Consider the following 19134-nt stretch of genomic DNA (forward strand, 5'->3'; position numbering starts at 1 on the left):
AAGTGGCAAGTTGCATGACACTGTATTATGGCCACAGATTAAGCTACAACTACAAGTAGCATTCTCTGCCTCCACAACTGACCAAAACCACCAACGATTAAGTGACACACAGATCTAATCATACAGTAAAATGCATACTACCAAAGGTCTCACTGCCTACCCAATTATCTTCCCAATTTGAAAATATTTTCTCTGGATAAGTGACGTAAGTAACAAGAATGGCTGGTGCTCCCTCACAACTCTTCAGCAATACCGCTTCCCATCACGCCTTACTCGAGCACTGCTAGCAGTACTTGATGCATGTTTTCCAAACATCCCACGTCCTCCCTCAGGTACTATAGGACAGCCTCCCAAATAAAACAACTGGATTACATAGTAAGTACAGTGAAGGAAGCACAGCTGAGCAGCATACGTTAATTTGTGCGTGTATGTGGGAAGAAATGCAGTATGTAAGCATGCACACATTGTGTAGTCTCAACCAAGGAAGTCTGGGCACAAACAGGCTGAACATCGTTTGAGCACTTTGAGTTTTTCTTCCTTCCCATTGCTTCTGGAACAACTCCATCTACATGCGCTGAACCAAAGAACCCAGCATAAGGTGAAGCACGGACCATGGAAGGCCATCAGTGATGTCACAAGGCCTCTGCATGGACTGCATCCATGCATTTCATAATTCCTGTACATTCTTCTATGAAGGTATGCTATGAAACAAACTTCTGCAGGCCCTTCAATAGAAGCAAGCCATGCAAGACCACTAAGCAACTGTCTTTCGAACCTGAAATCCGAAGATTTCAGGTCGAAAACGAGAAGAAAAAATAATAAAAAAAAAGATTTCTCAATCACAGCATAAACTGTATCTATTAAAATGCTGACACAGTCATCTCCAGTCAGATCCCACATGCAAGACAGTTACTTGGAGCAAAAAAAAAGTATCAAGTCAGACAGGAAAACAATGAAGATAAGTATCTCAAAGTGATTTTCTAGACTGAGAACAAGTCCAAGATACCACTCATGCAGTACTTTTCCTGCTGGCTTCTATCCCATTTCCAAAGAAATGTTTTGGACTTCAAAAGAACTCTGAAAAAGCAAACTGCAAGATTCTCAGGGAGCTGATTAGCAGTGTCCCCTGGGAATCTGCTCTAGAGGGTTTAGGGATCCATGAAAGCTGGTCACTTTTCAAGAACCACCTTTTAAAAGCCTAGGAGCTGACAAACCCATTGTGCTGCAAGTCAATAGAGCAGGGCAGAAAACCGGCCTGCCTGAACAGGGAGCTCCTCCTGGAACTAGGGCAGAAAAAGAAAGTATGCCATCTCTGGGAGCAAGGTCAGGCTTCACAGGGAGAGCACAAAGCTGCACTTTGCACCTGCAGGAAGGAAACAAGCAAAGCTCGACTTGAATTGACAACGGCAAGTGTGGTGTCGGACAACAAAAAAAGCTTTTTCAAGTATGTCAACAGCAAGAGGAGGTCAAAGGAAAACATTGGACCAATACAGGGAGTGGATGGTCACCTAAAAAGTGAGGAGGAGAAAAAGGCAGAGGTGTATAATGCCTTTTTTACCTCAGTTTTTGATGATAGTGACAGACCTTGGGCTGCCCAGACCTTGAAGTCGGAAGACCACAAGAGGAGGAGCAGTGGCTTTCATGTGTGGCCACCAGGACTGGAAGGGAACAGTTCAACGTTCACAAGTCCATGGGGCCTGACAGGATGCACCCCAGAGGACCGAGGGAGTTAGCAGTACCCCTCTCAACAACTTACCAAAGGTCGTGGGAGGACGGGGAGGTCCCTGCTGACTGGAAGTCAGCCAGGATTATACCCGTCTACAAAAATGGCACGAGAGAAGGCCCAGGGAGCTACAGAGCTGTAAGTGTAACCTCAGTGCCTGGAAAAGTTATGGTGAAGATTGTCCCAGGGGAACATTGAAAGGCATGTAAAGAACAAAGCTATTTTCAGGCAGAGTCAACATGGGCTCATCAAGGGAAAGTCCTGCCTCAGTAAGTTGATCTCATGCTGTGACAAGGCCACCTGCTTGGAGGACGAAAGGAAGGTGGCAGACGTCATCTTTCTGGATTTCAGTTAAGGCCTTTAATGCCGTCCCTCATGGCATCCTTGTGGACAAACTGTCCAACGATGAGATAAACAGGTTCACAATGCACTGGCTGATCAACTGGCTAAATGGCAAGGCCCAAAGGGTTGCAGCGAACAGGGCTGTGCTGGGCTGGCACCAGTAACGGTCCCCAGGGCTCAATTCTAGGGTCATTCCTGTCCAACATTTTTATCAATGATCTGGATGTAGGAGTGGAGTGCATCCTCAGCAAGTTTGTTGAGGACACTACCCTGGGAGGTACTGCTGACTCCCTGGGGGGACAAAAGGCCTCGTAGAAGGATCTAGATACACTGGAAAACCGGGTGATCAGCAATGGCATGAAATTCACTAAAGGTAAATGCCGGGTGCTGCACCTGGGATGGAGTAGTGCCGGACACAGGTACAGACTGGGAGATGAGCAGCTAGACAGCAATCCTGCAGAGGGATCTGGGAGAGCTGGCTGGCAGCAGGCTTAACGTGGAGCCAGCAGTGTGCCAAGAGGGCAAAACCCAACCACGTTTTGGGATCCATTAAACACACCATAGCTAGCCAGTCAAAAGAGGTGGTCCTCCCTTTGTGTTTAGCATTGGTGCTGTCTCACTGTGCATACTGCACGCAGTTCTGGGCTCCGCAATATAAAAAGAAAGTTAAGGTCCTCGGAAGTGTCCAGAGGAGGGCAACAAAGCTGGTAACAGGGCTGGAAGGCACGTCCTACGAGGAGAGGCTGAGGATACTTGGGTTGTGGAACCAGAGGAGGTTCAGACTGGACGTGAGTTCCTTTACTGTGACAGTGGTTACACAGTGGAACAGGCTTCTTAGCGAGGTGATGCCCAGTGCATGTTCAAGAGACATTTGGACAATGCCCCCTGTAACATGCTTTAGCTTTTGGTTAGCCCTGAAGAGGTCAGGCAGTTGGACTCCATGATCTTTGAGGACCCCTTACACCTGACCCATTCTATTCTAACCATATTGGGCACAGTGCTAGAAAAAGAGCTTGTTACAATAGGTCTTCTTGGGATTTGCCTACTGCTCCATTCTAATTTGCTAAAAAATAAATTCCAATCATCAGCCAACAACTGTTTCAAACAAAAGCCAGGCATAAACAAGTTTACTGTTAATCGGCTGATATGGTTTAAAGATCTGAAGTTTAAACAAAGGCTTCCAGCATCTTCACAATATAATCACAGGGTGCAGCAGGAGGCACACTAAAGGTGGTGGTAACACGCCACTATTTCAGCTCCTGTTGAACAAATCATCTACCCTACACTACTGAGAGTGACTTGTTTCATTTCACAGCAGGTATATGAAAACCAAGGTCCAGGAATCAGATCAGCCTGTGGTCCTAAGAGAAAGACAAAAAGAAAACCCATACCAATTCTACAGCTCGTTAACAGCTAGCTTGCTGAACACATCTGAAATAACTGTTTAGGTGGGCAGCTTTTTTCTTTGCCATATTATCACAGCAGCAATTAGATATAAGAGCGACAAAGGACAGGATGCAAAGAGTAACTTAATTCTGACTAAACACCAAGTTCCATAATCGCAATGAAAAAACCCAGATCAAGCTCTAAGCCAAATCAGGTGTTTGTGGGAAAGCACATTCCTATTAGCAAGCTTAATTAGAAAATGGAACCAACGCCTATGTTAGCAGGAGCACTGTCACAGCCAGCTATCAGTCAGCATGTGCAGGTGTGGTCACTTTGTAGACACGGGTGTGCAAACTCACCTCCGAAGTTGGCGAGCCGTCCAATCCTTGTAACAGGAACCTTTCGCTCCCGGGCCCGCTCACTGAGCTGCCGCAGCAAGACAGGGCAGGGAAAACAAAACAAAAAAGAAACCCACAAATGAACTGGGCATACAGTCAGATACTGCAAATTCAGACAGCAACTTGAAAAACACTTGAAGATCTCTGTGCTACAGAAAGCTCTTCTTGAACACCAAGCCTCATACACACTGACAGATTTTCACCTGAGCACACTGCAAAACATAAATGCCTTAAACTGAAACATGCACTAAACTGAGATATGTACAACAGGACATGAAAGACAGAGGAGCCAATAACCATGTTTAGAAAGCCCGTTTCCACTTTTACCTCAGCAGCCCTTTACTTGTCAGCTTGGAGAAGCAGTGCGATGCCAACCCAAACTCTCTTCCACACATGCAATTAAAACTCCTGCAAAATCATCAGGTTGACAGGACCACAGATAACTTCCTCACAAAAAACAGCAGAGCAGAAGCATACAGTTTCACTGAAGCAATACCCTGAGTGTGTAAACCCACAGCAGCATCCAATAGTGGGTTGGGGGAAGGAGGAAAAAGGTCAGAGCAGATGACAAGCATCTCCACTGTGAATCCTGCTGTAGGCTTTCTGCACTGTCTCGCACAAGGGCGTGAAGCCCTACAGCAACAATTGCTATCTGTGCTACTCTCCAGTCTACTAATGCTAAAGACAACAATCTCTCCACCTGCAGGGCTGCAAGACATCATACAGGAAGCCATGGCCTCTGCTGAGAGAGGTTTAGGTCCAATCCATTCTGCAGAGCCATAGCAACACTGCTAGCTGCAGGGGACAGGGTCCTTCAAAGGGAAGACAGGCCCTTTAAGAGAGTCAGTCTCCAGCCCTCTGCAGCCCATAGCTGTCCATACCTTCTGAACAGTCCAGCCCGAGAACTGGGGTCAATTACAGACTCTTCATTACAGTAATTAACATATTGAGTCCTCACAGTCCAGTGGATGGAGAGCTCTCGTTAACATAAACTTTAAGTCTAACCCTATGTATGCATTTTAAACATCCTCTCACAGTCAAATATCAGATGTAGAGGAGGTAGATATGAAAGCAGCCTGAAAACCTTCTGCCAGAACACATATCACAGAGATCAGAGTGAAGGAGCACTGACACTTCCTTCTTTTGCCTCTACAAAAGGGAACAGGGGAAGAGGAAAAAATAAGAAACACAGGAGAAGGTGAGTAAAGGATAATCCAGTACAGAAGCATTAGCACTAAGAACCCTTAATTAAAAACAAGCCCCCCCCCCCCAAAAAAAAAAAAAAAAAAAAACAAAAAAACATACCATCTGTTTGTAGGGTTTCTGCTCTGAACCTGTTTTGGCCTGTCTGGCTTTATCAATATCTTCAGCTGTTAATCCACCAACAGAGGAATGATCTTGGTGAAAAGCCCTATTTTGTCCAAAGGCAGCAGCGAAAGGGTTTCCAGGGTCCCTAAAGCCTCCAAATAACCTTGCATCCATTTTGGGAGGGAACGGCTTCTGACTGAGGCCAGAATCTCCAGTCTCAACATTTCTAAAAGGTCCATTTGTAGTGTAAGAGTGAGCAGGGCCTTCACTGTTTTGTTGGTGAGGCTTGGCAGAGGCAGTAGAGAAGTCCCTTGAAGCATCTGATGCCTCTCGGTCTGAGAAGTCATAGTCTTTCCCAAAATCCTCAGACAGATCACTTAAGTTCTCCTGCTGTTTGCCCAGTTCCTGAAAACAATAATAGAAATACTTTAAGAAAAGAACTTAAACCTGCTCACGACTCATCCACAGTCCTCAGAGAAGGGCATGCAGCTCGGCTGTCCTGTCTCAATTCAAGTAATTTGTAGAGAATCTGGCACCAGAGATGTTCACAATGAAAGCCAGGAAAAATGAAGAGATACGGAGGACACCTGGACCCACTGGCAGTCTCTCAGCCACACTGATGGCACTAATTAATTGACAGTTCCTCAAATACCAGTAACTGGAAATGTCTTGTTCCACACACGCTGCCAGGAAGGGTCACTAATTGTAGAGATCTCTAGAAGCAGCCCATTGCTCAGGAACAACAGGCGATAGAAGATAAAGAATAGTATGTATAGCACGGAGCCTCAAGGCTACTTGAAGCAATACCAGGTACTTATTTGTAGGCCAATTAAGATAAGCCTTCCACGGCCAATGGATTGTAATCATCAAACAAACAAACAAACAAAATTCTGTGCTTGGAGCAAGGATAACCACACTTGCTCAACACTCAAGGCAAGCTTCTCCCAATAGTCTTCCGTTTTGTTCTGTCCTGACCCGCAAGAGTTGCGCCCCCTGTATGGGACTGTGGTTTGGAGAACAAAGGATTTCAATTTATTGTATTCATTCTTTTAAAACTTCACTGTAAGAAAGAAAATGGGTGATACACAGTCTACAAAGGTATATGGGAGAAAACTATCTGAGAGTGCTTTTGCTTTTAGGCAAATGAAGGTTTGAAATCTCCACACACAGCTTTCATGCTAGGGCTGTCAAGATTCTGCTGAAATGAACGTAGCGGCTTTATGAGACAGAAATCACAATTACTGCTAACTGCAGCATTTGAAAAGTCAAAGTTGAAGACCAAACAGAGATAATAGTGATGTGTAAACCTATGTAAATTTGACTACAAATATGTAATCCAATTTTTGTCTGTGTTTTATCAAGGGCTCCATTACAGTGTATCTGCTCATGCAGTTTGTACAACTGTGAAATTAATACTTCATAAATGCTCAGAATTGGGGAGGGTAAGTAGGGAAACAAACTCATAGTGAACTCATCGTGGGTTTTTTATTTGGTTGGTTGGGTGGCTTTTTTTGTTGTTGTTTTACTTCAGAGACTGCAGAGATGGACATGGTGTCCTTTGTCATCTGGTACTTGGTAACCACCTTGTCTGCTCAGAGTTAAAGATCTCCCGCTCTGGCACCTTCATTAAGCCAATGTAAAACGACTGGAGAAGATGTGTCTGAAGTATCAGACAAATGGAAGTATTACATCCTGTCCTAGTAGGAAATGGTCCCTCTGTGTAGATGTGTTTGAATTTTGTACAGTGAGCATTTATCTATGCGTGGGAACTCACTACTTGGCCCTATATTAATCTTGGCAAAACAATATTTTGGGAGGGCAAGTTTATACAAGAACTACGTGAAGGAGGTTTTGTGAACATTACCATGGGTGTATGGCTGTATACTCGAGAGCAGATGTGCAGATACAAACTCAGTGCTTCTGAGTTTGTTTACACTTGTTGGAAGAGTCCACTGGATACACTGTCCTGGCTCTTGTTAAACCAAGACAATGTATGTATAAACATCTTGTAATTCTGACCTGCTTCAAGCTTTCTGAAACCGTCTGTAGTTCCATTAGTGGATGAAGAAGTCCCCAGAATGCCACCCTTGTCTACACGTTTCTCAAGTAACTATGTTTGGCCAGCAAGATCTCACTGCAGTTCTGTGGGAAGTGCTAAACAAATTGCCCCGATGAGTTCAGAAAAGCTACTCATCATGGATGGCATTAAGCAAATGCAAGTACTTGGTGCTTTCTTTTGTGTCACGCAATTGAGCACATGTCCACTCTGCAAAATTGATGGGATATTCCAGTGAAGCAGAATGTATGCAAAAAAAATTTGTAAACAAAATCCAGTTGTCAGGGAAGGAGGGGACTCAGCAGGTCAGGGTGACGGCTGGACTTGATCTTGAAGGTCTTTTGCAACCTAGACGATTCTATGAATTTTGAATGCAGGGGAAAAAAGTTAAAAATAAATAAAATATCAGTCAGCAGCAGGAGTTTTAACTCCTACTCGTTACTCCACATACTCTAGTGGAAAATGTCCATTCTACCTCAGCAGCAGCAATGCCAAGGAAAAATTGTGGATGATTACAGCAAATCAACAGGATTTAAAATTCTGGTGTGGTCAGGTAAACAGGCAGTGTAATTAGTGTTTAGGAAAGGGTCTAAAATACACTTCCCCTCTTTACAGAAAAAAAACAGAACATAGTCTTTCCTGTTATTCAGGAGGTCTCATGGTATTTTGAGCCTCAACATCAGTGAGGGCAGAGGAGAAATCTGTTTAAAATGGGGACTGTGGCCAAGCACTGACTGATGACTTCATGCACGAAGGTCTCTCTACTTCCATACAGAAATGTTAAAAGAATATCAGACAGCCAAAACCTTGCCACAGATCGAGACAAATGAAATATATTCACTTAATATAAAAGCTTTACTCTTCAAAACTGAAAGAAGTTATAGCTTGAACATTTGCAATATTTGAACAATTGCAATTTCTTTAAAAAAAGCTGTTTTAGCAGCAGCTTCTCAAGCAACTCATGCACAGAACATTGTGCAGAGAAACAGACACGGAAACAAGAGAACATTCTCTTTTCTTTAACACAAAAGGAAGACAGAGGCAAAACAGAGCTCTATCCCCATAAACAAATAAACTTGGGGTATTTCTCAAGAGAAAGCTACTGCAGACTTAAATATGACAAAGGTAACACATGCACAGATTCTAGGATTGAAGCTATAGGCAACTGTCATGACAGTCCAAACATTGCACAAAATATCACCAAAACTTCACCCATTAGTTTTTGCTTCAAAATCATGATCTGAACTACAATGTCATTCTAAATGATGATTGCTCTTGATTTAGAGAAGTTCTTTTCCACAGACAAGTCCCACGTTTTCCAAGAGATGGCAACACAGCAAATGTGAAGCTCTTATATATCCATCTTCATGTCTGGTAAGTAAAGCAGTGGCTTCTAAAAAAAAAAAAAAAGTCTGGCTTTCCTTATGTTCCTTATTGGAAAGCCTTTTTTTTCCTGAAAATCCAGCCTCAGCTGCAAGGGACAAACACCTGACCCTGAGCCATTCTGAAATATATCACATGTACCAGTTCTGTTAAAAAAAAAAAAAAAAAAAAAGGGGGGGGGGGGAGAAGCAACAGTGAAATAATTGCAATTCACTCTAAGAGAGCTCATTCACTTATTCAAACTCAAGGTAGTCGATGAATGACATCTCAAGGAGACTGCTGACCAGTCTTTCCAAGTACTTAATCTTTGGCAAGATGAAGTGAGCGAAGCATGCCTTAAACAACGAGTAATGGAAACCAGCACACTCCACCGTAACAGTAACCATCCCCTTGCATTCCTGCCCAAGCACCTACAACACTCTACAGAAGTCTTGGAGAATTCCCAGCACGTTCTGACATCTGCATTAGTGCTTCACAGAGCTAGGTTCTGCTTCGCCACAGGATTTCCTAGGCCCTCTCACAACGCAGAGTACCTGCAGGAGAAGCCAGAACATCACGCTAGTCTATGCACACAAGAGCTTTTCTTACCTGCACTTTCCCCCAGGCAGAACTAAACTGCTGTTCAGCAGCCACCTGCAGACTCCTTGCAACAGTAACCGCATCACCACCGAGGATCACCTGCCGTAGCTGTCCTGCTTGGGTTTCCAGGACGGCCTTACTGAGCTTTGTCAAACCTCTCATGACCATGATGGCATCCCCCGCCATGGCTTATTTCTTTCTCTGCTGAAAGATGAAAAAGAAAAAAAAAAAAAAAGGCAAGAGGTCAAGGAACAAGTTTGCAACTAGGTTCAAGTCACTGAAGAGCCAGAGCGGTATGTACCAGACAATTTTGTTTCACTTTGACAACCAGCCACCATAGGAATTTGTTTGCAGCTCAGGTAACACTTCAGCCAGCTGGAACAACAGTCGGCTGTCACCTTGCCAGGCAAAGGCAAGGTGTCACTCCTCTGACTGTGACTGCTCATGAGCTAGGACAGCGTTCCAGGACTTCACACAAATATTCAAGTTATCTTTGACTGGAGGAATCACAGACAGATACATTTCAGCAACACTGCAAAGACTGCCTTAATTCTTCACAAATGTTTAAAAAGGATTAAAGCATTAGAATCAACTCCTGATTATCAGGGAACATATTCTCAGTGCCTGATAACACAGATGAAGCATACTGACAGCTGCCACATCCCATTACTGCCCTGGCGCCACTGTCATTCATGTAAAAGAAAATCAGGGCTGGCTGGGATCCCAAAACCATTTTGCAAGGAAGAGTTACACCTGATTATTATTATTATTTCATTTATCTCCCACATCTTTCAAGCACAGCAAGGATTATTGACTGTAGGGCTTTAAGCAGCTTGGAGAGTCCAAGACTTGCATCTACATCCATGGTTTCTAACAAAGAATATGGAGGCACGCTATCAGGACAAGATGCTGTCTAAGCTTCATCCTTATCTGTAGAATATTCTCTCTGATGGGTTTTGTAAAAATCTGGCTTCAACAGGTACCAAGCACTACCAAGACCACAGATTTAAGTTATGTCCTAGGTAGGTATACTGACAAATGTTTAAACAGTGATCAAGATCAGGAATAATTGTTGTAGCCATGAAGTGAGTATTACATATTACACACTTTAAGGCATGATTGTTAGAAGGATGGTCAAGTGTTAGCAGCACATCTAGGTTTAGTGTGTTATCTGTAAAATAAAAATTAAGTTGACCCCAGTCATTATTCTGTGCTTAACCTTACAGATCTGGAGTTTAGGGACAGGTTTTGTAACAACTGTTATTTCTGAATCTCTGTAGCATTTAATCACTAGTTTAATGCTACAAAATGCACTTTTATATCGTACTGTGTGCAATCCCCATTGTGAAATATTATGAAGCAAGAGACAAACAATCCTCCTTTATAGTCTTTGGCTATAAGAGATGGCACTTAGATCACTGCTCCTGATGATCTTCTGACATCCACGCTACCATCCTCGCTTTCCTGCACACAGTGGTTACAGCCATCTAGGTATCATGCAAGTGGTTTCTTAGCCCAGAAGCATCAGCAACAGGTTCCTATGCTGCACAGGAAAGGTTGGGCTACTACAATGCACCATTCAGCCCCACGCCTCTTTGCTTGCTGAAACAGCAGCTTCTGTGTAGCAAACAGAAGCCTGCAGGCAACTGACTTGCTGTCTTCAACCACCTTTCACAGATTCCCTGCAGGTAGCTAACAAACTGCGAATGGAAACCACAAAGACAAGGCATGGCTCAGTAAAGAATTCAGAATACCCCAAGGAGGGTTACTAACACAGAAGGCTGAGAAGCATACATGGAAAAGCAAGGCCATTCCTGCTTTTTAAACAGAATTGTGTCTGTAAGCCATCTATTCCCAGTTCCTCATCTTTTGTACACCGAATCCTCACCTTTACCTGACAAAGCAAGGACGGGAAAATACACACAGACACACTGAAATTATTACTCCTTTGGCAACAGACATCAAGAAAGAAGAACATTCAGGTAATGTCTACATCCCTTATCAAGAGCTATGAGGGTGGGAGCTAAGTGCAACAAGAACTGAACTGATTGATACTGGAGGCATTTTCCTCAACTGGAAAAAATCTAGTTTTGTAGATCCCACACTTAGCAGGACACATGGGTTAGTTATCCTGAAAATGGCAGAGAATGAAGACGCTAATGAGGTTATTGCAGCCAGACGGGAAGAGCATGACAGAAAACACCTGCTAGACAATCACAAAGGGAAAAACACTATACACAACAAACAACTAAGAAAGAAGATAATTCTACTAATTCTTCAATGAAAAAGTGAGCACAAGGATGGACAGGAAACATGAAAACTGAAAAACAAAGAGAGCAGCAGAAGCCTGGTATGTAACCCCAGCAATACACACACATGAATACCCAGTACAGACAGGAGGCAAGATATATAAGATATATATATATTTTTTTCCACTAAGCTCTATTCATGCTACTACTAAATCAAGAAAAAAAAAAAAAAAGCATAAAAAAAAAAGCATAAGCAAGCTCTATCAAACTGATTTTAAATCAGGTTGTTTCAAACAATTGGTCCTAGTACAGGAAGTTTATGTTACACTTGACTCGTCTCCTGAGGACTCGTTACCTAGCTCTGGCAAAGACGAGGCCTTTCTGTACGGACAGGGACGAGTCGGTCACATCTGCACAAGCTATCAGGGTGCCTGCAAACCTGGATCAGAAAGCTGACAAACGTCAATTACCAGCTACTTTCCAAGAATAGGTGTGATCACCTTTGAATTAACCTATGGAAAGCACCCACAATTTACACATAAAAGGGCAGCACATCACTGAGGAGGCCAGAACCAAGTCACCCTTGGACACTGGGCAAAATTCACATGGCAGGTGGGGGCCTGATATGGGTTGGATGCGACACTCGTAGGTAGACAGCCTCTTGACATCGCACAAAGCTTTGAGCCCTGCTGCAATTCCACAAAACCAAATCAGGTAATAATGAAAGCTGCCTGGGAGACTCCTGTGTGCAATGACCACCTGCCAAAAAGCCACTGTCCTGCAGTGAATTTCCACATTGCCTTCCTTCTTCAGCACACCAGGCTACTGGACCGCAGGATTAAACAAGTACAAGTAACCCAATCACACGAACAAAAAGCCTCACAACAGGCAACAAATAAATTGTTATATTTGTACTGTTTTCAAAACATGTCTTCATTTGTTCCTCTTCTTTTCCACATGTTAGCATGTGCTTATGCAGACCATTCTCTTACTCCATGTTTTTTTCTTCTAGGTGCTTGTACAGTCCAAAATCCTATTCACACGTGCACATTACATGTGCATGTATACACAAACACATACACAGGACAGAGATTAAGCGTAGGGAGACTTCTAATCCTACAAAAATACAACAGAAATATTTTTGAAAACTTTCTTCCAAAAATACAGCTCTCTCAGCACAGAGGAATTACTTCTGTATCACCAACAGTTTACTATCCCCACAAGAAAGACGCTCATCTGCTGTCAGTTAAACTAAACAAACAAGCCCCATACAGGCACACCACCACAGAGCAGTTTTGCACTAGCCCACATTCCCCTCTAGGTAATTTTAAGTGCCAACATCATCTCCAACTTCTCTTTTAAATGAGTTAAAAATGAAAACCATTAGTACAAATAGTAGGGCAGATAATTGTTTACAGCGTTTCCTTCATAAGCATGTAATTCAATCCCTATGCCTCCCCCCCTTCCTACTTTCTATCATCACAATCACTGTTATCTTCACCCTATCTAAACAAGGACTATAATCTTGGAATCAGTGTTAAAACCACCCACAGCATGAACGCTAAAGTAGTTGTGGCAACAATATGAAATTAAAAAATAGATGTAATAAAACATTTTAAAAACCCACAACCACAAACAAGATACAAGTGACCAGGTACTCAGCACATTTTTTCCATGGCCCTAAGCCCAGCAGCAGACCACAGTAACTTCAAAACAAGAGTTATTCATTAAGATGTTCCCTAACTTATCTTTTTCCTTTAAGCTAAACTGAAGATGTTCCTTGCTTATCCCCTCGCTCTTCCCTCTCCTTGCATCTCATGTACGTTTCCACTTCAGAGGAAATTTGTTTAAAAGATCTGACCTGCAGCAGGACTAAGAGCTCAATTATTAGCCTTCTGCCCCGTGGCTTTGATTCAAGCCTCCTTAAACTAAATTCAAGTCTCTGAAAGCAACTTTAAAACTACCCTTGCACAAAAAGTTTGCCAATGCAATTCAAGACAAACACCTTTGAAAGGCAGGCAGAACTTGTTTACTCTCTAATCACTGTAACAGCAGTACGTGCACTGAGAGAAGTGGGCTGCCTGGCAGACAAATGCATCTTCCCACCAGAATTCACAAGGCTTCATTCTGGCAAGGGACAGAAATGTAGAAATAATGCATTCACAATTAAGATCCTAGCAAGAGAGTGCATTCCCTCAGTACGGTTCGCTTCCTCTATAATAGTGTCGATACAACACACTAATAAATTCTGGCCCAGGCACATGTTTCCCACCACACTGATGTAGATCTGATTTGGTTTGATTTTAAGGCTAAAACTCACTCATTTTCCCCCAAGACTGGGTTCTGCTCCTGCTCCAATAAAATAAGTATTTGCAATTGGGGGACCAAAAGAATAAAAAAGCTTCATTTACCTCATTCTAAGGTCTTTAAAACTCACTAACCAGGCAAGGAAAGATTTGTGCCATTCTTGCACTTTTTCTTGCTCTGTTGCATTGAGGCTGTGGTGACACGGGTTTGGTTTTCTAACTGGAGTATAAACTGTCCAAAGCAGGGGCTATCAGGGCACTACCCTTCATTCACCATTTTTCCTTTCAGAAAGGCAGGTTTCTGGATGTAAGAAGTGACACACTTTACTCCACTAGCCTTTGATCCTGGAATTACGAGGCTGTTTCTTCCAATCCCCATTTCAACCAGCACCGAGTGCAAAGCAGCATTTACAGTCCCCTCTTCCTCCACCAACTGAGGCGATACAAACAAAAGCAGCAGTCCTTGCACAATCTATTCCTCATGGACAGATCAAAAGCTCTGTTGTGCTACCACCTAGCAGTAATTTAATTTCACAAATGATCACATTAATCCTGACCGTTAATCCTAGTGGAGGGTTACTGTGAGCCTGTCATCTTCATCCACAGTTGACTCAGTTCCAGCCACACAAAGCTTTTGGGTTTTGTTGTTGTTTTTCTCTCGTTTTTATGCACTGGACACTACTTATAATAATCTTCTATATAGCTCAAAAGCTGTAAGTACAAGCATAGCTTTAATCACATGAATAATTCTCAAAAATACTGTGGATAAAGTTGGTTTTCATGCATGTGGGTCCTTTATCCAGCAGCACAGACAACTGTTCATTAAAACAAAAAGGGAGCATGACTGAAACACACAAGTTAACATTAGTTTTGGGTAGATGTCATCTTTGAAGCATGTATTTAACACACTTAACTACTACAAGCTGAATTTACACTTTTGTTTTTATGGCAAACTTGTACAAAACCACAATTGACAGTGTTAATGAGTTCCAAGGCGTCCCTCTGTCAGTGTTGGTGTACAGCAGCCCTTCAAAACCCAAGTTTTCCACAGCACAAGAGCTCTGACCTGGAGCATTTACAAGATTACACCAAAGCTCTGCAGATCAAGTCCAAACATTTGCACTTCAGACAGAAAACAAACATGACAAACCTCTCAGTCCATGTTTGCATATAGCTTTATGCTCTCTTCTCTCCTAACTGGTGAAGTGATGCAGAGCCCACTGCATTCGGAGCCCTGCCTGATGCACACGGAGCTGCGCAGCTCCAGGCAACCCACAGGGCTCCCTGCTGGGCTCCTGCTCTGAACCTGAATGCCAAGTAGGAAGGAGGGAGGCTATCAGCTGGCAGCTGTGGGTTGGTTTTTTTTGTTTGTTTTGTTTTTCTACATACACCATCATTTTGTAATTGTTTTTATTTCAAGTTTTATTTTCTTAAAGCACTCAGAGTCCAATTTGGAAACCAGACAGTAATAAAAGCTCCGTCTCACAAACAAATGAGATTCCTTTCGAATAAAACACACCATTACTTAAGACCACATTCTTGAGAAAATAGAAGCTTTTCTTCTTGCATTTAAAGAGGTATCAAGTCTTCACTAGTACGTAGCAAAGAGCTACAGAAATTGGACTGATCTCTAAGTTCTCAATTACAGAGGGAAGGTAGCAAATAATTTACCCAAAGTTACATAACGTGTCGGTGCCAGAGCTGGGAACAGAATCGGCGCACTCTAAGCAAATGGACCCTTACAGGCTATAATTCAAGTGTACTTAAAACGACAAAGAACTATAGAGCAAAATGAAACTAAGATTCATCTTACCAGCATATTGTTAACAGACACATCTGAAGGATTAAATGATGAACAAGCAAAGGTTTAGAAAAACTCTGACTAGAATCATAACCTTGGAAAACTAGGCACACCCTGTAACTTTACTGTAAATCTATCTTCCTCAGGTATAAGATGACCTTTTTCTTATAATCCTTTTTGTAGCTGGAGACAGAACCACGCACGCTATGCCTCAAGTCACTACTTAAAAAGTCAGCAAGAGGTACTATGCGTTTTCCTCCATGGCTGGCACAGACTTGCACACTGCACATAACCCCTGTTATCGCTGTGAACAGCAGGTCAAACACCTCGGCCTCCCACTATTGATCCTGGAGGTGTACATGTCCGTGCAGACCCCGTGCCTTTCAACGTTGCCCAGGAGACCGGGGTTATGTTCAAATTTAGTAACTTACAACACATTCAGGTCTATTCATAGCCCCCTTAGCTCACATAGCTAAGGAGCTGGTAATGTTTCTTGTTCTGGCTGTGTCAGAACCTTTTTCTGTAAGAAGAAGAAAATTATAGAATGCAAGAAGAGGCAAAAGAGACTGCTGCAAGAAGACACGAATTGATCTAATTCTCACTAAAGAGGAGGAGTTTGTTGGGAATGTGAAGGTCCAAGGCAGCCACAGCTGCAGTGACCATGAAATGGTGGAGTTCAAACTCCTTAGGGAAGCAAAGAGGCGATGAAACCATTTCCAGACAAACGAAGAAAATCAGCATGTGTAGTCAGCATGCATTCACCAGGGGGAAGTTATGCTTGACCAACCCGATAAGGTTCTGCACTGAAATGAGCAGCCTGCTGGACGCCCAGAGAGCGGTGGATAATGCCTTCCTAGACATCTGTAAGGCTTTTGACACCGTTCCCATAGGACAGACACAGAGAAGCCGCTAATGTATGCAGAGGACACAAAACTCTGGGGAATGACTGACTTACCAGAAGGCCGTGCTGCCATCCAGAGGGACCCTGACAGGCTGAAAAGGTACGCTCACAAGGATCTCACAAAGTTCAAGGAGGAGAACTACAAAGTCCTGCACCTGGGGAGCAACAGCCTGTCCTGTGGGGAGAGGCTGTGAGAGCTGGGCCTGTTCAGCCTAGGGAAAAGCAGGCTTAGGAGGGATTTTATCAACGTGTATAAACGCCTGATATATGGGTGCAAAGAAGGCAGAGACAAGCTCTTTTCAGTGGCATTGTGTAATGTGCTGTGTACTGTGCTTGAGGCGCCCCTGCTTGAGCAGTGCAGCAGGACCCGATGAACTCCAGAAGTCCCTTCCAGCCTCAACCATTCAGCGACCTCAGTGCTGAAAGGGAGCACAGCCTACCAGCACCTACATAACAGCTCTGCCACAGTCCTCAGACAAGTTGTTTAGTTAAGCTACTGGTGATCATACAGAGGGCTCCCTCTGACACTACAGTACATCAGAGCAGTGAGCTCTATACAGCTTGTAACTCACCACTAGGCCTAACCTGCAAGCTCTCAAAGATAACACATAATCTACTATCTCGGATTATTTGTGCTCTCACTGCACAAATTTTGTGAGATCGTATTCCATACAATAGGGGATCAACATACCGTTTGTCCTGACTAGAAAAGCCAAAGCTTTACACAATTTATACTGAAAGCCTCTGAAGACTCCATACTTCCCATAGTGATACGTGAATGACCATGTACAACACTGATATGTAACAAAATTTATGATTCCTAATTTTAGAAGAGTTCTGTGAAAGAAACACTCATTTTACTTACTACCCAATTACCTCTTTCCCAGTCCCGATTACTCTCTTGCCGAGCACTGTGACATTTCAGAATACTGAGTGCTTTTACAGTACATTTGCTCAGCATACCCAAAAATCCAGTGTGTAATTGGTGAAAAAGGAGATCTAAATGGCAATAAAGAGGCTACATGGAGATCTACACACACCAAAAAAAAGAAATTGCAAGGGCACAACAAACATAGTAATAGAACTTTGTAAGTATAAGCTACCGTCTGTACAACACTCAGATGCATTTACTAAGTCTGCGAAACCAATCAAGAATATAACTTGATACACAAGATAAAAGAACATGATGAACACACCACCCCTAGTTTCCGTATTAAAACATTTTTAAAAGCACAGTTTTAAAATTGTTACGTACAAATAAGTTCAGTCACCAGCCAAGCAGTTAAACATTAGCGAAGTCAGAAACCAAGACTTGAGCTGCTACCCCCCTTCCCTTTCACTTGCTAGAAAAATAATGTAACTTGACAAACAAGGTGTGAAACAACAGTCCAGCACTTGCCTGTACAAGGACTGTTGGAGGACTAGAAGCCAAAACAAGCTCTGTTCCTGCTGCAAAGATTCCATACGAGCTATTATTAACCTGCTCTAAATATCACAAATGAAACAACCAGGGCTGCATCGCCCAGCACTGAATTGTCCTTGACAGCAATGAAACAAGGCGATCAACACTCAGATGGTAAACACGTAAGGGAATTCTCCACATCTTCTGACCTTTTCTTCTACTTATCACACCACTTTATTTTTAAAAAGGAGACACTCAGGAGGTCACTTATTTCCCCCCTCCCCCACTGATTAAGACTGTCCAATATACAAATGCTTATTTTAAGCATACCTTATTTAAGGCTACTAAGGTCATCGCTAACAATAAAGACATTTCTGCATTTTGTGAATGCTTTTAGTCTGCAGATCAAACAGCAAGCAGATGGGTAAGCACGTGAGCCACAGCTCAACTCTATTCTATCTAGGTAAAAATGAGAGATGAAGTACTTAGGACATGGCACAAACGTGCAAGATAAAGTACGTATGACATGGCACAAAAATGCAAGACCCCCACACTCTCTTTAAATGACAGATACCTATCTGCTTTAGCCTTTGACTCAGAGCAATTTCTGAACCCCTTCAGAAGTCTCTGATCAATCTGCTGGTGATTTTGACCATCATCTTTCTGCACCTCATGCTAAGAATCATTTTGCACGTGCTCAAGGAATATGCCCAGCTTAGCGAAGCAATCTAAAGACAAGCAACCGAGGAAATAAAGGCCAGAAGTTATTAACTTAATTATTTACAGAAGAAGTATACCATAGGTTATTAAAAAAAGAAGAAAAATCTTTCGTGTCCTTTTACGTTCCTTTTTTCTTAAACGCTAAGTAAAAGTCCGCTTCATTTTTATAAAAAGTGGATTTCTAACTTCTTTATTTTTCCATGCAGCTTCCTGAGAAGCTTGGTTTTCCATTACCCAGAAGGGCTGCAGTAAAAAGCGGCTCCCCACCTACATTCTTGCTGGGTGCAACACGACCAGGGTGGGATATCAGAAGCCGTGCCATTATGTAACAGTTCTGCAGAAGTTCGGACAGTCGGGAACCGCGAACACCAGCCAAACTTTTATATCTGCGGATATTTATAGCCTGCTTGCTCAGTGCCTGTGCAGAGCTATGCACCGGCCCATTAATCCCCGATGACTTCGTTACAGCGGCCCCACAAGCCTGCGAGAAGTATGATTATTCCCTTGGATACCTTACCGAGCCTTCAGGTCTCACTTTTTTTGTTTGTTTTATGTTTTTTGTTGTTTTTTTTTTTTTTCT

At 42.9% G+C, this 19134-nt stretch overlaps 1 protein-coding gene across 1 annotated transcript in view; it reads right to left on the bottom strand.

The window, feature by feature from the left end:
* COQ8A (coenzyme Q8A) overlaps nucleotides 1-19134 on the bottom strand; it is a 36531-nt gene that overhangs the window by 16971 nt on the left and 426 nt on the right. The window contains exons 2-4 of the mRNA XM_084514988.1: nucleotides 9185-9379; nucleotides 5155-5562; nucleotides 3811-3877 (exon numbers count right to left, since the gene is read on the bottom strand). Coding sequence (XP_084371114.1) covers nucleotides 3811-3877; nucleotides 5155-5562; nucleotides 9185-9361 — 652 coding nt within the window. The 5' untranslated portion in view covers nucleotides 9362-9379. The remainder of the gene's footprint in view (nucleotides 1-3810; nucleotides 3878-5154; nucleotides 5563-9184; nucleotides 9380-19134) is intronic.

Source organism: Aythya ferina (assembly GCF_964211825.1).
Source record: "Aythya ferina genome assembly, chromosome: 3".
Taxonomy (NCBI): domain Eukaryota; kingdom Metazoa; phylum Chordata; class Aves; order Anseriformes; family Anatidae; genus Aythya; species Aythya ferina.